Genomic DNA, 24,647 nt, shown 5'->3' with positions numbered 1-24,647 from the left:
CATAGTTCTGTCCTCAGGAGGTTCTGTTCTTTGTTTATTTGGGGTTTTTTTTGTGCGTGTGGTCATCCACAGATTGTCCACTGACCACATATCGCTACAGCTTCCACTTGAGGGGAGGGGGCGGTCTCCGATCGAACGCTCGTTCTTGCCTGGGTCCAGAGTCTTGAGTCCGCCCCCTCCGTCGAGTTCTTCTGCTTCGGCGTCGCGGCGCGTAACGCTGCCACTGCCGTGTCCCGTCCTGTTGATGTTGTTACTCCTCCTCGCTTCTGGGCGGCCCCTGGCGCTGTTGGGCCCAACGTCAGTCCCACCCGTGGCGCGGATTGGCTCGTCGTTCATCCACTTGACACGCCGATGGGAGAACTCGGTATTCTTATGCAGAACCAGGCGTGTAGCGAAGCGCCGCCGGTGGAACGACTTCGGTCCAGCTCGTTCCAACACTGATAACATCCTACAAACAGGTAGAAATCGACTGATCAACTTTACTCACTTAATATAATGCGATTTACTTTTAGTATGGGAAAATTACCACCTTTTTTTTTTTAAATAATGCAATAAATCTTTATTTACTTATTTTTTTCCCAAAAATTGAAGAAAAAAAAATCTTTGGAATACTTATGAGGCAGATCCGGTTCTACACTGTTCTACGCATATTTGTAGCGAGATTTTTTACATGATTTAGTTAAGTATGTCGTTTGTGGTTATTACGTTTAAATATGATTAGTTATAAGTATTTGAACTTAATCCTGGATGAAGTGTTTTTCAAGATTCTGCTTCAAATGGGGTGTTTGTCGCTGAACTGCGTGTGTTTTAAGGACCGCCATTTGAGTGTTACATAGCGCCGCCCGTCAGTGGCTGCCTGCCCGGGCGTGCCTCGTTGATCATGCACATAACGGCTTGAATGATTACCGTCCGGTGGTCCTCACCTCGATGGTCATGCAGTGCTTCGAGAGGCTGATTAAAGAATACATCTGCTCCTCCCTCCCCCGCACGTTGGACCAAATGCAGTTTGTGTACCGGCCGGTCTCCCAGGTACTGCACACCACGCCCACGCACCTGTATGGCCGACCCCCACCCCCACCAAGTTTCCTGACGACACAGTCGTGGTGGGCCTGATCACCGACGACGATGAGAAGGCCTACCATGAGGAGGTGGCTGACCTGTCACTCTGGTGCCAGGACAACAGCCTCCTCCTGAACGTCAGCAAAACTAAGGGGCTGATTGTGGACTTTAGAAGGGGATTACAACCGAGGACGCACTCGCCCTTGGTGATGAATTGGACTTCTGTTGCCAGGGTGAGCAGCTTCAAGTACCTGGGAGTCCACATCACAGAGGATTTCACTTGGACTTGACAAACAGACACTCTGGTGTGAAAGGCGAGGCAGCGTCTTTACCATCCTAGGCAGCTAAAGAAATTCAGGGTCTCGCCGGATCCTCAAGTCCTTCTACTCTTGAGTGGTGGAGAGCACCCTGACAGGCAACATCACTGCCTGGTTTTGGGAACTTTACTGTTCAGGACAGGCGGGCCCTGCAGAGGGTGGTGCGTTCAGCCGAAATAACCACCGGAAGTACCCTCCCCCTCCTGCAGGACTAGCAGAGCCCGCAGGATCATGAAGGATCCTTACCACCCCAACAACGGACTGTTCCAGCTGCTGCGGTCGGGCAAGCGCCTCCGCAGTCACACAGCGAGAACAGAGAGACTGAGACGGAGTTTCTTCCCGCAAGCCAGAAGTCAATGCTGAACTCACCAGGGGTCCTAACAAAAAAGCACTCACACAGCCCCACTGCACTTTACTGCACATTTCTGTATAGCCTATCCCATATACATAACTCTATTCCCTTCACTTCTATTTTGTACCCCCACTCTGTATTACCTTTTTGAGTCTTATTTAATTTATATTATTCTATCCACTAACAGCATTACGTTTTAGGAATCAGTTAGTTTCAGTTAGTAAACTAGGTAGGAATTAGGTTCGGTTTAGTAACTATTGTGCATTATCTCCAGGTGCGTTGCAAAGGTATGTCACTGCATATATGTATGAAAGTATGTATACGTATGTGATGAATAAACCTCTTGAATCTTTATCTTGAGTCTATAATAAAAAAAGAAATATGCCTAGGAAATAAATCCTGAAATAAATAAAAACGAGGCAATGAATAAATGTAAAGATAAATCTACACTACTCACAAAAAGTTATGGATATTTGGCTTTCGGGTGAAATTGATGGAAAATGTAAAAAGTTAACACTACAGTGATATTATATCATGAAAGTAGGGCATTTAAATAGAAGCATGCAATGGTGATTTCCTCATCTCAAACAATTTATTGCAACAAAAGCCAAACAACAGTGGGTATACCCCAACAAAAAATGTCAATGTCTCAATAACTTGTCATGTGCCCTTGAGCATCAATCAAAGCTTGACAACGATGTCTCATGCTGTTCACAAGTCGACTTATTGTCTGCTGAGGCCTGGCACCCCGCTCTTCTTGAAGGATGGCCCTCAGGTCATTGAGGTTCTGGTGTACAGAGTTACGAGCCTCTACACAGGAATCAGCTGATTCAGGTCTGGAGAAAGTGCAGGCCACTCCATTTGAGGTACCCCATTCTCCAGCAGCCGTTCCCTAATGATGCAACCTCGAGGAACTGGAGCATTGTCGTCCATGAAGATGAAATGAGGCCTGTGTTGTTCATGCAGGGGCACAATGACTGGATTAATGATGTTATTCAGGTAGTATGGGCTTGTCACTGTACCATTCAAAGTGTAGGGCAGTTCTGTATTGACTAGACACACCTGCCCACACTGTAACACCACCACCACCACCAAAGGCTCGTCTGGTGACAACAGTGGCTGATGCATATCGCTCTCCTTGAAGTCTCCAACATCGTTGGCGGCCATCATTTCTGCTCAATGTGAATCGACTTTCATCAGAGAACAGCACTGAGGCCACTGGTCCCTTGTCTGGTGTATATGCTCCCTGGCCCATGCAAGACGATGATGCCTGTGCCTGGTGGTGTGGTCAGGTACCCTTGCAGGTCGTCTAGCACGCAGACCACGCTGATGTCAACGGTATGGAATGGTCTGACGTGACACTTGAGTGCCTCTCACCTCCCTTATATGCGGCAGGAGTTTAGTGGCATTCATCATCCGGTTCCGCAGGGCACTGTTCACAATGAAGCGCTCATCAGTGTGGGATGTGCCTTTGTGTGACTCTTCCAGTCTCTCTGTATCTCTGTTGCAACCTGCTGAGGACACTCTGTGACACTCTAAGCTCAGTGGCCACTTCCCTCTGAGAACATCCTGTTTGATGCCTCGCAAGGGCGAGCTAATGTTGATCAGTTGTTAGGTGTCGTCTTGGTCTCATGATGTCAAAACGTGAACAGCATGATGAAGAGGACTGTTTAAATACCAATTCTAATTGAACCTGGAAATTTATTGGTCGATTCATGGATTCACCTGTCGTGAATTTTGCCGTTCAGCTCCTTGTTAGAGAACAGCAAGTTGTGCAAAAAGTACTGAAACATTAAACAGTTGGACATGTGCATTCAAAAGTTTAGAGAAGGTCAAATTAAGTTCACCTGTAAAGGTTATAGTGCATTTTAGGTTCATCCTGAAATTTCACCTGAAAGCTGAATATCCCTAACTTTTTGTGAGTAGTATATCTGCAGGTAGCAATACGCGGGGTCCAGGGAAGTCGGCCCTTCCTTAAAATCAAAATACGACTTTCTTCCCAGGATTTCAGTCTTCTTAATGGTATATAAATTATATCCAAACAAGACCCCCCCGTTCATTTATAATATTTGTTATTGAATGTTCAAAATTTAATAAGTCCTGTTAGTTAAGCTATTTAAAAAATAATTCAATCAATATTACAATTTGAAATCAAACTTCCGTACGTTATCAATAAGTAACAAGTGCAGCTTCTTTAATTAACATTTCACTCAAATAAAATTGATATAAACAAAATAATAATGGAAAATAGATCTAAATAGAAAAAATAAGTTCCTGGGTTCGATTCCCACCTGGGGCGCTGTTGGCACCGTGCTCTGGCGGGTTATCTCCCAATTAGGGACCATTTTGTGTGGAGTTTGCATGTTCTCCCTGTGCTCACATTGGGTTTACTCCATGTAACATCAGTAAGGACCCCCACCAAAAACATGCACACATCATCGTCTGACCAGCGATGGCCATATGGAACCAGGTCCCCAGGCGCGTCGAATTCTGCCCACTGCTCCTGGCTGCCCCCCTGGAGGAAGGACAAGCCAGGATGGGTTAAATGCAGAGGCCACATTCCACTAGCCACCATCCAAAGCATGTGTTGTAGTGTGGTGTGTCGTGTGATGATTAAAGATTCTTCTCCTATAATAAAATGCTAAACTATGGATGCATGTTTGCTTATTGTCAACGATACATTGTCTTTCTGCTTCTCAGAGTTCTGGATCCTGTACTCTATCGACTGCCCCGTCTGTGTGTTTACACGCGCAACCTGTCCACGAGAGATGGGGCGGGGCTTATATGTATATCGACAAACATGATTGGTTAGAGGAGAAAGGTTACCTTTAGATAGTCCAGACTGATTGGCTTTCCATTGCAACTTGCAGAGCGCGTAAATGAACAGATCTGCAGATTTTTTTTATCGAAATGATCAAGTCTATTTTATTTTGACATTGAGGATTCCATTCACAAAAACAATAGGGTTCCTAAATATATAAATTAAGGGCCTCTCCCCCAAGCTGTCAAGCCAGTAGGCTGGCCCTTGCACTGTGCTGGAACAACTGTCGGACATGGTGTACAGGGTGCGGCTGTTAAGTGGAACCGGCCTCTGGCTCCAACAGAGGAGGTATCTGGAGCTGAGGTCCAGCTCCTTGCAACCACTCCTACTACCACCGTTGTGTAGGAGAGCAGCAATGGCAGTGCCAGTGTTGTTAAGAGATGATGGTCAAGATGAACCCAATTGCAGGACACACGGTTTTAGGAGTTTGTACAGGGGTTTAATGGGTTGACCGGCAGGAATAAGTAACAGGCAACAGAAGGGGGAATCAGGACCTGCAGGGACTCACGCACAGGTAGGGACTCTGGAACCAGGAGCAGAGGAGCCAGTGGAGGATCAGGAATCGAGAGTTCGGGGCACACACCCAGGGAAACAGGCAGGAACAAAGACGCTGAAGACATGCGAGAAACATGTGCAGAACCACATGCAGAGACACATGCAATGAACTGACACTAACAGAGTGAAGGTGGGGTGGAGGGGGCCCAGAGGTGGGCAAAGGAGTAGGCGCCACACAGGCGGACGGCTGGGGAGCTGGAACCCTACCCAGGTCAACAGGGCAGTTAGGGGAAGGCTTTCTGGAGGGCGACCAGGGGGCTGGGTCTGGGAGCTGGACCGCTCGGGGGGGTCGAATTGGCCTCAGGACAGATGAGCGAGGCAGCTCCGGAGGGTGACCAGGGGGCTGGACCTCGGGTGAGGCGGCCGACAGCTCGGAGGCAGGGATGGGCTGGAGCTTGGGTGAGGTGGCCGACGACTCGGGGGAAAGACGGGCTGGACCTCCGGGAGGCGGCCAACGGCGCAGATGCAGGGACAGGCTGGACCTCAGGGGAGGCGGCCGACGGCGCGGAGGCAGGGACGGGCTGGACCTAGGGGGAGGCAGCCCGGCGGCTCGGGGACTGGAACCGGCTTGACCTCAGGGGAGGTGGCCGGCGGCTTGGGACTGGAACGGGCCCGAACTCGGGGGAGGGGGCCGGCAGCTCGGGGACTCAGACAGTAGACTCCGGAGTAGGGGGAAGTGGCTCGGGGACCGGAACCGGCTCAATCTTGGGGGAGGCGGCCGGCGGCTCGGAGGCAGGGATGGGCTGGACCTCGGGTGAGGTGGCCCGGCGGCTCGGGGACTTGAACCGGCTCGACCTCGGGGGAGGTGGCCGGCGGCTCGGGGACTTGAACCGGCTCGACCTTGGGGGAGGTGGCAGGCGGCTCGGGGACTTGAACCGGCTCGACCTCAGGGGAGGCGGTCGGTGGCTCGGGGACTGGGATGGTAGACTCCGGAGTAGGGGGAGGTAAAGACGGGGAGGCATGTAATTTCTACCGGTTGATGGCTAGCATCAACCAGAAGTCAGGATCCTTCTCCCAGGAGACCGCGAGTATCCGGAGGAAAGCAGGTTCCTCCCCTTCCAACACCTCCTTCGACACGCCAAAGTCATGGCAGGTGAAAGGCAAGGGGGGCAGTGGAGACTGGGAAGCGCCTGGCAGTAGAGACGAGGGAGCGCTGGGCCACGAGACTGGGCCGTGGGGAACATGGGTCCCCCTTTCGTGGGGGATTTCTGGGGGTCCCTAGAAAATAATGCAAGGTGCGACCCCAAGATGGGGGACTGTTCGGGATCCTCAGATGCAGGAACGGGGCGGGCGAGTACCAGCCTTGCCGGCTCAGGCCTGAGGGCTAAGCCAAGGCCTGGCTAGGGGGGTCGTCTGGAGGGGACGTCCAGGCTGGGAAGCCCACTAGCGACCAGCAGGCCTACAGCTAGCCGGCAGGGCTAGAGATTGGCCCCTGGTGAGGAAAGACATAAAAACCGGGTCCGCTGGATTCATGTTTGGTCGGTTCGTACTGTTAAGGGTTGATGGTCAAGATGAACCCAAACACAGGACACACGGTTTTAGGAGTTTATACAGGGGTAAATAGATAGACAGGCAGGAATCAGGAACAGGCAACAGAAGGGGGATCAGGACCGGCAGGGACTCGTGAAGGGGAAGGCAGGGTTTCACATACAGGCAGGGACTCGGGAACCAGGAGCAGAGGAGCCAGTGGAGGATCAGGGATCGAGAGTTTGGGGCACACACCCAGGCAAACCGGCAGGAACATAGATGATGAAGATGTGTGAGGAACCGACACCAACAGAAGGAATGGGACCAGGTTAAATACAAAAGGAGTGACAAGGAAGGTGGAGACAGGTGGTGAGATTACTGACTGGGGACAGGTGTGCAGTGACAGGGATGTGACGTGACACCAGACACAGACAGAGGGAGCTAGAGATGGACAGAGGGACCGCGAGGCAGACAGAGGGAGCTAGAGAGGGCTAGAAGGAGACAGGGAAGACAGGGAATCAAGGTAGGGGAGGGGCTTGACAAGTGTGGCTGTTCCCCATCTCTCCAACGGCTCTGAATCTGTGAGACAACCACGTCCCATTCATTTGCATTTAAGGATTTGAAATGTGGCATTATGAAATAACAGTGCCATGAAATAAATAATAGTGGCATTATGAAATAAAAGTCCCCTTAAATAAATAAATGTGGAATTATGAAATAAAAGTCCCCTGAAATTAATCAAAATAGTCTTTTGGAAAACATCATTTATAAAATAAACATTCATATATTTATTGAACTTTACTATCTATTAATGTATTTATTACCTCAACTATTTATTTCAGGATTTATTTCATAGACATTTATTTATGTATTTATGTTTTTATTTATTTATTTAATATTTACTCAAATGGCGTTCCATAATGTCATCCCCTTCCTCAGCAATGACAGAGGCAGAGCTGTACAAAGAATACAAGGGTGTCTACCTACCCTCCATGGTGCACACCGCAGAGAGCCTGAGCTACTATCAGGAGTTCACCTTCCGACCAGATGACGTCCTCATCGTCACCTACCCCAAGTCAGGTAGCTATAGCTTTTTTTTTAGTCCCATACCAAAAAATGAGATGCATCAGAGGTGAGAGGTAAAAGTGTACTTCATAATCTTCCTAGTCTATATTTGTTATAATAATCATTCTGGATTCAGAGGAAAATATATATATATATATATATATATATATATATATATATATATATATATATATATATATATATATATATATATATATATATATATATATATATATATATATATATATACGTACATACACACTACTCACAAAAAGTTAGGGATATTTGGCTTTCGGGTGAAATTTATGGAAAATGTGAAAAGTTCACGCTACAGTGATATATCATGAAAGTAGGGCATTTAAGTAGAAGCATGCAATGGTGATTTCCTCATCTCAAACAATTATTGAAACAAAAGCCAACAACAGTGGTGGGTATACCACAACAAAAAATGTCAATGTCTCAATAACTTGTCATGTGTCCTTTAGCCTCAATTACAGCTTGACAACGATGTCTCATGCTGTTCAAGTCGACTTATTGTCTGCTGAGGCCTGGCCCCCCACTCTTCTTGAAGGGCGGCCCTGAGGTCATTGAGGTTCTGGGGTACAGAGTTACGAGCCTCTACACGGCCACTCAGCTGATCCCATAGGTTTTCTATGGGATTCAGGTCTGGAGAAAGTGCAGGCCACTCCATTTTAAGTTACCCCAGTCTCCAGCAGCCGTTCCCTAATGATGCGACCTCGATGAGCTGGAGCATTGTCGTCCATGAAGATGAAATGATGCCTGTGTTGTTCATGCAGGGGCACAATGACTGGATGAATGATGTTATTCAGGTAGTATGGGCTTGTCACTGTACCATTCACAAAGTGTAGGGCAGTTCTGTATTGACTATACACACCTGCCCACACTGTAACACCACCACCACCAAAGGCTCGTCTGGTGACAACAGTGGCTGATGCATAGCGCTCTCCTTGACGTCTTCAACATCGTTGGCGGCCATCATTTCTGCTCAACGTGAATCGACTTTCATCAGAGAACAGCACTGAGGCCCACTGGTACCTTGTCTGGCGTAAATGCTCTCTGGCCCATGCAAGACGATGATGCCTGTGCTTGGTGGTGTGGTCAGGTACCCTTGCAGGTCGTCTAGCACGCAGACCACGCTGATGTCAACGGTTTCGAATGGTCTGACGTGACACTTGGGTGCCTCTCACCTCCGTTAAAAGTGCCTGTAGTTGAGTGGCATTCATCATCCGGTTCCACAGGGCACTGTTCACAATGAAGCGGTCATCAGTGTGGGATGTGGTCAAAGGACGTCCACTTCTATGCCTTTCTGTGACTCCTCAAGTCTCTGTATCTCTGTTGCAACCTGCTGATGACTCTGTGACACTCTAAGCTCAGTGGCCACTTCCCTCTGAGAACATCCTGTTTGAAGCCTCACAATGGCGAGGTAATGTTGATCAGTTGTTAGGTGTCGTCTTGGTCTCATGATGTCAACATGTGAACAGCATGATGAAGAGGACTGTTTAAATACCAATTCTAATTGAACCAGGAAATGTATTGGTCCATTCATGGATCAAACACCTGTTGTGAATTTTGCCTTTCAGCTCCTTGTTAGAGAACAGCAAGTTGTGCAAAAAGTACTGAAACATTGAACAGTTGGACATGTGCATTCAAAAGTTTAGAGAAGGTCAAATAGAGTTCACCTGTAAGGTTATAGTGCATTTTAGGTTCATCGTGAAATTTCATCCGAAAGCCTAACTTTTTGTGAGCTGTGTGTGTGTGTGTGTGTGTGTGTGTGTGTGTGTGTGTGTGTGTGTGTGTGTGTGTGTGTGTGTGTGTGTATATATATATATATATATATATATATATATATATATATATATATATATATATATATATATATATATATATATAAATAAAAGCCCCTTCAAAAGAGGTCTGTCAAAGTGGCAAAAAAAATCAACGTTGGGAATTTATCCGTACAAGTTGTCTCAACATATGGGTGAGGCAAATCTGATATTGTAATTGTAAGATTAATTCATTCGGTAATTGTATGTAAACATGATCACACATGGCATAAGTGTTCTTCTTTGAGTTGATAAAAAGTCAAAAGACAAATGAAAAATTAAGAAGAAAAAAATCCAAATTTGCCTTTAGCGAATGCGGTGGAAAAAAATCTCCCTGGAGAAGAGGTCCTTTCATTTATGATCCTTTCTGAGATCTGAGTTTGTCTTTGCAGAGGACAAGACTGCTAAATACAGATACATACCGTTTTATAATATCTAGCCATGGAGTGTGTCATTGGCCAAATATTCCAACAATTCATCTGATTAAATGGTTTTGTCTAGACTTGACTAGACTGACTTATCTCTTGGGGGTAGCATTGTGCGAGAAAACTATGCCCAATCCACTATCTCAATAGTCAAAACAATGTGTTGCTCTAAGTTATGTAACTTTTCCACTACACTAATAATGTTTTACATTTTTTATGTTTTTTCTACCAAATTTGCATTGCACTGCTGCCTCACAGCAAGAATGTCCTGGGTTCGACTCCCACCTGGGGCACTGTTGGCACCGTGCTCCGGCGGGTAATCTCCCAAATAGGAGCCTTTCTGTGTGGAGTTTGCATGTTTTCCCCGTGCTCACGTGGGGTTTGCTCCACCTACCATCAGTAAGGACCCCCACCAAAAACATGCACTCATCATCTGACACTTGGTACCAGGTCCCCGGGCGCATCGACAAATGCTGCCCACTGCTCCTGACTGTCCCCCCGGAGGAGCCAGGATGGGTCAAATGCAGAGGCCTCATTTCACCGGCCAAGCCAGTTACATAATTAGGGGTTCAGCCCGCAGGATTGGACTGGAGAGGTCTGGTCAGAACCAGGATGTTTCAGACGTCTTGCCTTTGTGTTTGATAAATATCAATTTACATTTGGAGCAGAAATTAGTGGAAAAAAACGATCATATTTTAATTAGTTTTAATTAGTTCAGGAGCTGACCACTTTGTGACATCCTCATCCGCAGTTACAAGCGTTGTCTTTCGGAACTCATTCCCCTCCAGCCACTTGCGAGTGTGACGTCTAGACAGACAGCTTGAGGCGGTGCTGCGTTTAAAGGAAACTCAGAAAACTTTAACTCGTGCTGCGTTTTACAAAACCCCCAGAAGCTATAATCGTTCAAAGAAGACGTTTTCGCACTGCAGGAAGTTCTAAGAACCTTTGGAGGAACCGATCTCTTCTTTTGCATCCGCACTGCTTGATCCAGGAACGATCGTAATTCTTAAAACACCGTTCTTCAGGGATATTTAAAGTGAACGTCAGAAGAGCAACATGCTGTGATGTAAGTGCACGGTGTCTGTAACTTTTGTAACTTGTTCTGCGTTTCACAGAGCCCGGGACACTATAATATGTACCTAAACGACTAAACTGGACCCTGTATATTGCTGCCTGCAGCTATATTTAATTAATTGTTTCTACTTCAGCTAACTACTGTGGTAGAAAACATGCAAATACTTCATTACTGTACTTAAGTACATTTTTCAAGTGTCTGCACTTACTTAGTGGTAGACTTTCAGCATTTACTCCACTACATTTCAAAGCAAATATCTATTTTTCACTGTACAAGGTTGCCAACACAGTTGCATTATTGATGATAATAATAAAAAATATTTATATATATATTTGTAAACTATGACACCACATAGACTATTTTATTGTAAATTATAATCAGAAACTACATGAGCTACTGGATGTAATAATTACGTTTGCTTGTAATACTTTAAGTACATTTAAATCCAACCCCTTAAATACTTTTACTTAAGTACAAATGTCAATGTAGAAATTTCACTTCTACGAGTTATTTTGTGTGTCAGGGTATTTTTTTGCTTAGGTAATAACTCTGACTACTTCTTCCACCACTGCTATACTTTCAGGAACCACGTGGATGAAGGAGATTGTTCCTCTGATCCAGAATGGCGGTGATCCGACCCCCTTCGAGACCATCCCCAGCTGGGACAGAGTACCCTGGCTGGAGGAAGTCAGGGCCAAGGAGCTCAACCTGGAGCAGAGGCCGTCTCCACGTGTTTTCACCACACACTTCCACTACGACATGATGCCACCATCCTACTTCAGGGTCAAGCCAAAAGTAATGTGCCAACGTGTTGATCTACATATATTGTATTTCACAAGGCATGGCGTCACCTTCTCGAAACTCCCTAGTCCGGTGGTATTCCAACTGTGGGGCGTTGCACCCTCTTGGGGTGCAGAGGAATCCAAAGAAGAAAAAAAAATGAAGTAGGTAGCCCTTTAAATATTTTAAGCACTCAATTTGAAATGACTAATTACATTTTTTGACAAGTCCTTGAAATCCTAGGGAGGGGGGGCTTCGCGAAAATAGTTTGAATACCACTGGCGGAAATGACCGCAGGGTTAGGGTTAGGGTTAGGGTTAATCTTCATTTAAGATTGAGATTAAGATTGTCAGCTTGTCCCCCCTGCTCCCCAAGTACTTTCTTGCTTCCCTGCTTATATAAATGGCATTATCAAATTTTCACCTACTCAGGGTTTTGTTAGCAGACCTTACATTTGGGGAAATGTTTTCAGTTTCTTAAAAAAAAAAAAATATATATAATTCTCAGTATTGTCATCCAGAGGCATGCTCATTTCCCCTGCAGGGGAGCCGTAACCAAACTAATTTCCTGCAATATCATTGTACTACCAGGCAACTAAAAACAAGTTGCGATGATTACAGTCTGTGTTTGTCTTCACTCCAGGTCATTTATGTGTTGAGGAACCCCAAAGACGTGTTCACCTCCTCTTTCCACTACTATGGTATGGCGGCCTTCTTGGTGGACCCGGGCACACAGAGCCAGTTCCTGCACACGTTCCTCGAGGGGAAAGGTTGTTGTGTCGACCGTTACTTCTAACTCACTCTTTATCCACAGCTACTGTGATCCTTCCAAACCTACTCGCACAATGTTCAAAGAGTGTTTATCGAAGTGAAATAGCACCGGTAATTAGTTCGAGATGTGTAAAGGTTATTATGGTTTCCGTCCCCTCTAGTGATCTTCGGGTCATGGTTTGACCACACAAAGTCCTGGCTGAATGCCAAAGAAAAGGAGCACATCATGTACATCTCCTACGAGGAAATGATCCTGGTAAGGTTTGAGCTGAAGTAGGACTACTTTTAAATTCTCCAGGTGGTTGTTATTTCAAAGTTCAAAGTGTTTTATTTGTCAAGTGTACAGTACAACACAAGGTCATTCGGTACAATGAAGTTCTCGGGGCATGACAGTCAACAACTGCGTAGTGGGCATAAAAGGATAAAACAACAAGGCAAACATAAGGAGGAAATACATTTTTTTTTATAAAATAAGAGTCGAATTACAAAAAAAAGTACCGTATTTTCCGGACTATAGAGCGCACCTGTATATAAGCCGCATCCGCTCTATTTTTAAAAAAAGAGATATACAAGCCGCACCGGGCTATAAGCCGCAGATATCTTTGTTGAAAAATTTGATATTTACTGCATGTGCAGAACGATTTTGAACTGTAAATGTACATGTATGTACCTGAACAGATTCTTTCCGAACAGTGCCTTTTAACACGGCAGCAACTGATTAAAACGGAACAGAACCAAGAGAAAAAAACCTGCATTTATTTACCTTCATTTCTCCTGTGTTTGAAACCACAAGTCACTTTAATCATCTTCGCTGAAACCCATGAAGTCGTCTTCTTCAGTGTCGGAGTTGAACAGCCTCAGAAGCGCTTCGTCACATCTGTCTCCATCAGTCTCGCTCTCCGTGTCACTGTCATCCTCCGGTGAAGGTGACTCTGAAGGTGCGCCGCTCTCTTCGCGTAGCAGTCCAGCCTTTCGGAACCCGTTGGTGATGGTGGATTTTTTCACAGCGCTCCACGCTGTTAGGGTCCACTGACAGACATCAGAAAAAGATGCTTTTCGCATGCGGCCAGTTTTTGTGAATGACTTCTCACCACTTGTCATCCAAGCCTCCCACTCAACCCGGAGTGCAGCTTTAAATGCCCGATTCACACTGATGTCAAGCGGCTGCAAATACTTTGTTGTAACTCCAGGAATCACAGCTGGAATGGAGTTTGTTTTCTTGATCGCTGCTTTCACAGAATCTGTGATGTGGGCCCTCATGCTATCAAAAACAAGCAGTGCTTTTTTCCGGTGAAGAAATCCTCCTGGGCGCTTGACGTAGCACTCCGTTAACCATTCCTTCTTTAGGCCTTCCATCATCCACCCTTTGATGTTAACTTTGACCACTATGCCTTTCGGGAGTTGTTCTTTCGGCATAGTTATGCGCTTAAAAATCACCAGTGGTGGAAGTTTTTGTCCAGATGCCGTACATGCCAGAACGCAGGTGAAGTGCGTCCTCTCGTGACCTGTTGTTTTCAACAACACGGATGATGCGCTTGTCTTATTAACAGTCCTGGTCAGAGGCAGATCAAACGTCAAAGGTACTTCATCCATATTTATGATGTCGTCTGGTACGATGGAGTGTTCTTGTATTTGTATTTGTTCTTTGTTTCAACGAATTTGTGGAAGTTTTCAACTTTTTCCTGATAGTCAGGGGGGAGTTGCTGACAGAGAGTGGTCCGTGCCCTGATGGACAGGTTTTTACGTCTCATAAATCTGAAACACCATGACGGCCCAGCTTTGAAATCGTCAATATTCATTTCGCGGGCGATTGTTTTTCTTTCAGTCGGATCTGTACAGTGGATACACCTCGGCCACCTGCTCTCTGTGTGTTCACCCAGTCCTCCAGGACATTTTCAAGTTCAGGCCACCTGCTTTTATGTCCTCTGAAAGCTTTTCTCGACTTTTGGCATTGCATTAGCTCTTCCCGCTGCCGCCTCCAACGTCTCACCATAGATTCATTGATTCTAAGCTTGCGTGCAGCAGCGCGGTTTCCTTCCTGGATAGCAAGATCGATGGCCTTCAACTTAAAACTTGCATCATACGAACTTCTTCGTGTGGGTTCCATGATGAAGGGGCGGGGATTTGAAAATAATTACCAGTTGGTAATTTATCGTCTGCGTTCTATCTGCTAAAGAGAAAAAGTAGCGTATTCTTCTTTGCATTGATTTTTCGTCTATCTTATTTTTGATTCTAATTCCGGTTAGAGCGCCCCGAGCGGTGGAAGAAAAATCCACAGAATAGCCGCACCTTTGTATAAGCCACATGGTTCAAAACCTAGGAAAAAAGTAGCTGCTTATAGTCCGGAAAATACGGTAAGTGTCGATGTTACAAGTACAGGCAAGAGGTCGCAATGTATGTACATAAAATATAAAATAAGAAAATAATCCTAAAACGGAAACTAAAAATTGGAACATTGTAGCAGTTCCAACAGAAATAGGTCAGTCTATTGCACAAGATATAGATATAAATATAAAGTGAAGGAGTGCCGGTGGATATGTACATGTAGTTGTGGTGATGTACATTTAATTGACGTAGGTGACTACAGATGTTGCAGGTTGAGAAGCCTGACGGCCTGAGGGTAAAAACTGTTTGTGAGTTTGGTAGTCCATGCCCGGGTGCTCCGGTAACATTTACCAGACGGCAGCAGCGTGAACAGTCCGTAGCCTGGGTGGCTGTAGTCCTTTATGATTTTCCGTGCTTTCCTAAGAAATTGTGTGCGGTGGATGCCTTGCACGGAGGGGAGGTGGCAGCCAATGATGCACTCCGCTGTCTTCACCACCCTCTGGCGCGCCTTGCGATCAGCAGCGGAGCAGCTGCCGTACCAGGCGGTGATGCAGCCAGTGAGAATGCTCTCAATGGTGCATCGGTAAAAGCTGGTGAGAGTCCTGACAGACATGCCAAACTTCTTGAGTCTCCTCAGGAAGAATAGGCGCTTTTGGGCAGTTTTTATTGCTGGGTCCGATTGCCTGGACCAGGAGAGGTCATCACTGATGAGCACACCGAGGAACTTGAAGCAGGAGACTCTCCCCACTTCAGCTCTGTCAATGCGGATGGGGGCGTGCCCACCCTGCTGTCGTTTCCTGTAGTCCACGATCATCTCTTCAGTCTTGCAGACATTGAGAGAGAGGTTGTTATCCTGGCACCATATTGCCAAGACGCTGACCTCCTCTCTGTAGGGGGACTCATCGTTGTTGAAGATGAGACCTAGGATGGTGGTTCGTCCGCAAACTAAAGAATGGTGTTGGTGCTGCACGTGGCCACACAGTCATGTGTGAACAGGGCTTACAGGAGGGGACTGAGTACGCAGCCCTGCGGGGCTCCGGTGCTCAGGGTCAGTGCAGAGGAGGAGAAGTTTCCCATTCTCACCACCTGGGGTCTGCTTGTCAGGAATTCCAGGATCCAGTTACAGAGGGAGTCGTTAAGACCGAGGATCCTGAGCTTGGGTACAAGCTTAGCAGGCACAATTGTGTTTAATGCTGATCTGTTATCTACAAACAGCATCCTTGCAAATATGCAAATTAAAGGGGTCCAGGGTGTCAGGAAGGGAGGAGCAGATGTGGGTTCTGCTAGCCGCTCGAAGGCCTTCATGATGGTAGAGGTCAGTGCTATGGGGCGATAGTCATTCGGGCAGGTGATGGGTTGTTTCTTTGGTACCGGGACAATGGTTGTCTGTTTGAAGCAGGTGGGGACTGTAGACTGGATCAGGGAGAGGTTGAATATGAAGGTGAATACCTCCACCAGCTGAGCGGCACATGCTTCTGCTGTGTCCTTTGTGCGGAGCAGACGTGTTTTACTTTGCACAAACAACTCACAAGCAAGATAACGAGGCTGCTTACCTAAGAAAGCCTCTGATGACAATTAAAATTCCTGAAATTCATGAAGCTAACACATGCAAGGGTCCCTCACAATCTGAGATTAGCTCAGCGACTGGATGACTTTCGCTGACTAGCAGCCATGAAACAGCCCAAGATAAGCGACTTGGCAACACAAGACAGCAAGCAACACTACAAACTGATAGTAATGGACAGCTGCCGGGGACCGCCGTGAAACAAAAATTTAGAAAAAAGGTTGCCGCTGTCAAACCACCAATTTTACCACTGATGAGCCTAGAAAATAGATTTGAGCAATTACAAGATAGTGTACCCACAACACCCCGATACCATGGAGGGGGGAGTGGTCGCACGAAGAATACGCGACCAGCTAACGTTACATAAGCTGCAACACAGCAAGCTACTGCCAGCAGCAGGCCTGGACCCCAAACACCACAACAAGGTAATGTTGATGGCCCATCAGAGCAAATAACAACACTCTTTATTGGCGACTCGACAATGAAGCATTTAAGCAGATCGGCAAAAACACCATGACATGTTGTTTTCCATATGAACTGGTCTCTAACATAGCAGCAAAGATCCCACAAATTCTGGCTAATTACAAAAGTGTCAATAAGATCATTCTACACATTGGAACTGGTGACACAGTCGGACGGAAGGAGTCGGAATTACTGAAAAGTGACTTCTCCGAGCTTTTCCAGCTGCTAAGCGCTCTAAACGTGCATGTCTATGTTAGTGGCCCCCTGCCCCCTGCCAGACAGAGATCTGAACTATTTAGCAGACTGCTTGGACCTATCTATTGGACCTACCTATTGGACACATGGCTAACAATAGTGTGCTACCTACACAAGCTGAACTTTGTTGACAACTTTAATCTGTTCTGGCTACGATTGGGCATCTACAACCGCGCTGGCACTTTAAACCAAACCGGCCAGGCTTTGCTAATAAACAATTTAGCCTTCGCTATTATCCAGCCGACAGTAGTGGAACAAGGGAACAGCACAAGGACGGTCAGCGATAAGCGCAAGGCCCTGACACAGGAGCAGAGCATCTCACCACCCGATGCCACAGCTAGCGCCCAGACTACATCGCCGCTGGGTGGTGCAGCTGGTGACCAGACCACCCCGCAGCCGAACGCCGCAGCTGGCGACCAGACGACCCCGCCGGACGCCACAGCTGGTGACCAGACCACCCTGCTGGAGGCCACAGCTAGTGACCAGACCACCCTGCAGCCGGACGCCACAGCTGGTGATCAGACCACCCCGCAGCCGGACGCCACAGCTGGTGATCAGACCACCCTGCTGGAGGCCACAGCTAGTGACCAGACCACCCCGCAGCCGGACGCCACAGCTGGTGACCAGACCACCCTGCTGGAGGCCACAGCTAGTGACCAGACCACCCTGCAGCCGGATGCCACAGCTGGTGATCAGACCAACCCGCAGCCGGACGCCACAGCTGGTGATCAGACCACCCTGCTGGAGGCCACAGCTAGTGACCAGACCACCCTGCACCCGGACGCCACAGCTGGTGACCAGATCACCCCCTGACTACCTGCCTACTGGCTGCCCTCCCCAGCGCGCAAGACACCACAGCAAGCGGGACCACCAGAAAGCCTCGACCACACCCAGCTCCCAGGAACAGGCGCCAATTACCCCGAAAGCCCCCCACACACCCAGCGCCCAGAAAAGGCCCCGTCGTCTGCTCCCCCCGTTCCCCATGCCCACAGTGCAGAAAAGACAGACAAGAACCGCATCACTCAAGGCCAAATAACTGATCACACACCAGATGCCATTTCAACTTTGATAACGGTTAGAAAGAACAATCATTACTCAGCACGCTCTGTATGTAAGTCAAACCTGATCTGTATTAAACCAAATCAGAGCGCCCCCTGTCCCCCAACAGACTCTTGTTCCCCCGCAGACTCATTTCAGCTGAAATTAGCGCTGCTTAATGTCTGGGCTTTGAAACAAAAAACCTTTTTGATCAACGAGCTAATAACTGAAAATGATCTACACCGTATGTTTTTAGTGGAGACCTGGCTGGACAAGGACACTGGTCCTGGGATATTGAATGAAGCGTGCCCCCCTAATTTTAAATCTAATCAATCAACCAGACCGAGGGGAAAGGGAGGAGGAGGAATAGCCGCCATCATGGCACTGCAGATTACGTCAAATAACGTTGACTTGGGCACATATCCATCATTCGAGTATCTTGCTATAAAAATTAGAACACACTTTCCATTAATCAGTGTGATACTGTACCGCCCACCAAAATACTCAGTATCAGTGTTTATACAGGAATTCTCAGAAATTATCTCAATCTGCCTTACTAGATATGATTAAATAATCTTAAATGGAAACCTGAATATTCATATTAACAAGGAGAACGACCCCAAAGGTTGTGAGCTTCAGAACATGCTCGACGGTTTTGGGCTGACGCAGCATATACACGAACCCACCCAACGATATGGGAACACATTAGACCTACTAATAACAGCAGGGTTAGATATTGAGAATGTGTTGGTGCAACAAATGCCCATTTCCGACCATTATTGCGTGTTCTATGAGACAAAACTAATCATGAAAACGTCCAGAAGCAAACTCCTTGTCCACAGAAGGGTCTTGGACGACAGCGCTGAGACCAAATTCTCTAATATTATGCGATCAATCAGGCCGTGCCATGACCCCCCCCTGAATGAGATAGTCCAAAATTTCCATTGCACTCTGTCAACAGTGCTAGACACAGTCGCCCCCCTAAAGGTCAAAAAGGTGAAAACTGATAGAGTTTCCCCTGGCTGAATAACACCGATGTCAAAGACCAAAAAAGAAGGTGTAGGACAGCTGAGCGAAACTGGAGGAAATCCAAGCTCACAGTTCACTGTAGCATATACAAAGACTCCTTGACTACTTACAATACAGCAATACGACTTGCACAAAAAGATTATTTCTCCAAAATAATTTCAGAAAATACAGGTAACCCCAGAGTGCTTTTCTCCACTATCGATTGGCTGATAAATGCGCCCCCCCCCCACTTCCACCACAGCAGTCAGCCAGGAAATGTGAGGAGTTTGCGCTCTTCTTTGAGGATAAAATAACCCTGATCAGAGCGAGCATCACCCCTGACATAAACTTAGACGAGATCAGTCAATCTCACAGAAAATAAGTAACCATGAAGGATTTCGCCTGCATTACACTGTCAGACCTCTGCAAGACTGTTGACGAATGTAGCTCAGCCACCTCCTGCCTTGACCCTATACCAACGGCATTCTTAAAGCGGGTATTTGATAGTGTCGCAAGTCACGTCCTGATGATCATAAACATGTCACTTCAAACTGGCATCTTTCCAGACACCTTCAAAAACAGCTGTGGTGAAACCGCTACTAAAGAAGGCCAATCTAGATGTGAACGAATTGAAAAACTATAGGCCAATATCCAATCTTCTCTTCATCAGTAAGGTACTCGAGAAGATAGTTTCAGTACAAATAAACTCTTTTCTCAAAGAAAATAACATTATGGAAGAATTACAGTCAGGCTTTAGAACAAATCACAGCACAGAAACTGCCCTCACTAAAATAGTCAGTGATCTCAGGCTGAACGCTGATGCAAATAAGGTCCCAATCCTTGTCCTGCTAGATCTGCGCGCAGCATTTGATACAATTGACCATGACATCCTAATCAATCGTCTTGAAAGGCTGGTTGGTCTCTCCGGCAACGTGCTCAATTGGTTCAGAACATACATTATAGGGAGAAAGTTCGACGTTAAGCTGGGAGATCATGTATCAGAGAAACATGACAGCAGTTTCGGAGTCGCGCAAGGAAGTTGCCTTGGCCCTTTGCTTTTCTCACCATACATGCTCCCACTTGGGCACACCATTAGAGAGTACAATGTATGCTTCCATAGCTATGCCGATGACACACAGCTATACATCTCGGCAGAACCAAATGACACTAGCCATACAGTCCATCACAAACTGTTTTCTAGCGATAAATAAGTGGATGAGCAATAACTTCCTGAAGCTAAATGAAAACAAAACTGAAATCCTTCTGATTGCCCCCCCCAAAAAGGACATGCTACTTAAAAACCTAGGGAAACTGGCACCCTGGGTCAAACCTGAGGTTACAAGTTTGGCTGTCATTCTAGACGCCGACCTAAGCTTCAAGTCCCATATTAACAAGGTGACGAAAGTTTCATTTTTTCACCTTAGAAATATAGCAAGAGTAAGACCTTTCATAAACCAAAAGGATTCTGAAAAGCTGATTCACGCCTTTGTATCAAGCCGGCTTGACTACTGTAATGCACTTCTCACTGGCCTTCCCAAAGTAACTACTGAAAGGCTTCAGCTCATCTAAAACTCGGCTGCCTGACTACTAACTAGAACTAAGAAGAGAGAACACATCACCCCAGTCCTGGCTGCCTTACGCTGGCTTCCAGTTACATCTAGAGTAGACTTTAAGGTCCTTCTCCTCATATATAAAGCTCTAAAAGGGCAAGGACCAGAATACATCACCAACTCCCTTACTAACTATGTGCCCCCAAGAGAGCTACGATCATCTACTGCTGGCCTGTTAGAAGCACCAAGTAATACACAGAAGAAAATCGGGAGTGCAGCCTTCGAAACTTATGCCCCAAAGCTTTGGAATGCACTACCTATAGATATTAGGAAAGCCGTCTCGTTTGCCATCTTTAAAAGAAAACTAAAAACGCATCTATTCACTCTAGCCTACAACTAGAGCTCTCCTGCACTGCTATTTCCACTGCACTGCTTTTTCCTATCGGCTGTACCTACTGTTTTATTGCTGCACCTACTGTACCTAGTAGGCCTACCTAGACTTTTATTGTTTTACAACAATAAAAATAATGAATAAAATAAAAGCTCACACGCAATATGGGGTCCACGCCGAGTAAGGAGAAACCAGATTGGGGTTCTCCGATCAATATGCAAATGAGAAGTAAACATGGGGACAAATGTATGTCATGTATGGAAGACTGGGTCGAACACGGGGGGGTTTCCCGCGAGGGGAAGCTTGAGTATGACTCAGTTAAGGAAAGTGGGTGAAAGGATTGCAGAGGAAGAAAAGACGTTAAGAAAGAAAAAGAATGTGCCAGAATGTGAAGGATTTAGTCAGATTGAATGTCCATAAACAATGTTTAGAGACTCGCGGATCGATTGTGATTTTGAACAAAATTCTGAAGTTGTGTCTATTTACAAAATAGAGAACTTTTGGATTATCTGCTGAGGTAAAGGTCCTCTAGAGGTTGAAGTCCTCAAAACCTGTTTAAAGTCCTTCTATAATTATAAACGTAAAAACCTGGTTAAAGTCCTTCTATAATTTACGTAAAAAAACCTGAGGTTGGAGTTCTAGAAATTTACAGACATTTACTGACATTCCAATGAAGGAGACTAGACACAGACTGAGGGACAGTTTGTTGCTTCAAAATATATGTATAGGCCACAAATCTTTAGGTGTCTAAATTAGTAGACATCGACTGCGGAAACTGTGCTTTGGCTTGTTTTTAATAATTCTTATGATTTTGAATCTTCTAATTCTTATGATTAATGGCTTGATTGTATATGATTAATGGCTTGATTTTAATCTTCTACTCTCTGATTAATGTTTAAATCTTTTACTTTCTAATGCAGTGTTGTACAGCACTTTGAGTTGCATTTATTGTTGGAAAGGTGCTATATAAATACATTTTTACTTCCTTACTTACTTACTGAGGACATGGCCTGGAATGCCGTCAGGCCCTGGAGACTTCCGAGGGTTTACTCTTTTAAGAGCTTTCCTCACGTCAGCCGTAGACAGGAACAGAGTGCAGGTCCTCCACAAGCCTTGCAGCCGGGATGGTGTTGCTCGCCTCAAACCGTGCGTAGAAGGTGTTGAGCTCGTCTGGGAGAGAGGCAGCGGGTGGGCATCGCTCCTGTTTCTCCCTTTGTAGTCTGTGATGGTGCACAATCCACACCACATGTGTGTGGGGTCGGAACTGTGGTAGTCCGACTCCAGCTTGTCCCTGTAGGTTCTTTTAGCATCTCTGATGGCTTTCCAAAGGCCATATCTGGACTTCCTCTATAGGCGGAGGTCCGTGCTCTGAGCTTAGCACGGGCGTCACCATTAACCCAGGGCTTCTGGTTGGGGAAAGTCCTGAGCTTGACTCTCGGGATGATGTCATCAATGCACTTGTAAATGTAGGCTGAGACAGAATCTGTGTATGCATCGATGTCCCCATCAGCTGCAACACAGAACACCTGCCAGTCCGTGGTTTCCAAACAGTCCTGGAGAGTGGCAGTGGGATTCCTCACTCCAGCGTTGGACTGTCCGACAAACTGGTTTTCCTTGCTTTAATCGTTGTCTGTAGGTTGGTAGGAGAAGAATGGAGATGGGATCCGCCTTACCAAAGGCAGGGCGGGGGAGAGGTTTGTAGCTGTCCCGTAGTTGTGAATAACAATGGTCGAGAGTCTGATCACTCTTGGTCGGAAAATTTCCCCTTTTTATTCAGATTTTTTATTGTTGGTTTACTGTATTTTTGTTAACCGTAAGAGTACTTCTACTGCATAAATTCTATGTTCGATTTTTTTTGGTTTATTGTATATTGCCAAATTATTCAAATTTAAGAAACGTTTTAAGTTCATTATATATTTCCGATTATTATTATATGGACCCCTATTGCTATTTTTCGGGCGAAAATTCTTGAAATTTTAAATCCTAAAACTATCTGGAACACAAGCTGATGTGGTGGGGTCTTCCTCAAACGACAAACTAGAACCTGACCTCGCCCACCTCCCAACCCGAGCCCGCCGCGGCTCCTGCAATAGTTGATTAAAGAAAGAATCAGCGAATTTTCAGTGACGTCTGGTCTGACACCCTCGGCCCACTTCAAACGTCCCTGCATATAATCACAGAGCATATAATTACAATTACAAACAACAAGGTAAGTTTTAACAATCATAAAGTTTGGTTTAAAGTAAAAAATAAATGGTTGTTTTAAAGAAAGCTCATGTATAAACAGTTTCCTACAGCTAAACTTAGCAAACTTAAATGAAAATGCAAAAGGTGTTGAGTATTGACAAGTTCTTCCATAATAATTCTAATGCCAAATTAAAGTGAAAGTTCCATAAATGTTGTCTCCATTACAATATAGACAAGCAATCAATTCAACTGAAATTTTCTAACTGTAGATTATTGACATAAAAAATACAATGAAGTAGTAATTATAACTAACATTTGCTTATTAGGTTTATGAAATAAAATGTAGTTATTATTATTGTTATGTAAAGTCATTCCAAAGTTTGTTTTTGTTATTGCTCCAAATGCCAAAATATAGCCAAAAGAAGTAAAAAAAAAAAGTATATAATATATAACAATATATAATATAATAAAAATGATAAAACGACTAAAGTGGACCCCTTGTATTGGTGAATGCAGCTTTATTTATTATTATTATTATTATTATTATTATTGTTGTTGTTGTTGTTGTTATTATTATTATTATTATTATTATTATTATTATTATTATTATTATTATTATTATTTAATTAATTATATTTATTTTAAAGCGTCTGCTAAATGTAATGTAATTTATATTAAGTTGAGCTCAGTTGTGTTTGTGATGCAGGACCTTAAGGCCTGTGTGGCCAGAATGGCAGAGTTCCTGGACAAAGCTCTCTCTCCGGAGGCGATAGAGCAGGTCGCCGAGAAATGCCTCTTCCGCAACATGAAGAAAAACAACATGTCCAACTATTCCACCGTCCCCAGCGAGTTCATGGACCAGAGCAAGTCCCAGTTCCTCAGGAAAGGTCTGGATTGATTCATCTTTCTCTCGTTTCTCTCGTCACTCTCCAAGTAACAAGTAAAACCTTGCTTTAGAACACACACACACACACACACACACACACACACACACACAGACAGACAGCAACGTTTAAAACAAAGCTCCCCCCCCCCTCCCCCTACGGCTGTGATATGCTGTGATTATAATGATCACATTTTACTTTTCAGGGATTACTGGAGACTGGAAAAACCATCTGACGGTGGCAGAGTCGGAATATTTTGATTCCGTTTACAGGGACAAAATGAAGGATGTGAATTACAAGTTTGTATGGGATTAAATATTATTGAATGCGACCCGATGAGGAAATGTACAGTATGTGCCATTCATTCTGGCTTCCTTGGAAAAAAAAAAAAAGTTTCGTATTTGGGTGAGCGCCTAATCTGTCCCCTAGATGTCACCATTTGCCTCCTACAAT

The 24,647-nt window shown here is 45.5% G+C and overlaps 1 protein-coding gene across 1 annotated transcript; it reads left to right on the top strand.

Annotated features, from left to right (window-relative positions):
• Nucleotides 1–241: 241 nt before the first annotated feature.
• LOC307232499 (sulfotransferase 2A1-like) lies at nucleotides 242–24,535 on the top strand. Its single transcript, XM_080003531.1, has 7 exons — nucleotides 242–458; nucleotides 7,511–7,651; nucleotides 11,564–11,775; nucleotides 12,403–12,529; nucleotides 12,692–12,786; nucleotides 24,017–24,197; nucleotides 24,400–24,535. The coding sequence occupies exons 1-7, from the start codon at nucleotides 245–247 to the stop codon at nucleotides 24,507–24,509; spliced, it is 1,080 nt and encodes a 359-aa protein (XP_079859657.1). The 5' UTR covers nucleotides 242–244; the 3' UTR covers nucleotides 24,510–24,535.
• The last annotated feature ends 112 nt before the right edge of the window (nucleotides 24,536–24,647 follow it).

Source organism: Zeus faber, assembly GCF_960531495.2.
Source record: "Zeus faber genome assembly, chromosome: 1".
Lineage (NCBI taxonomy): Eukaryota > Metazoa > Chordata > Actinopteri > Zeiformes > Zeidae > Zeus > Zeus faber.
The sequence above is the reverse complement of the archived record's forward strand: the minus strand, read 5'-3'. Positions and strand labels throughout refer to the sequence as shown.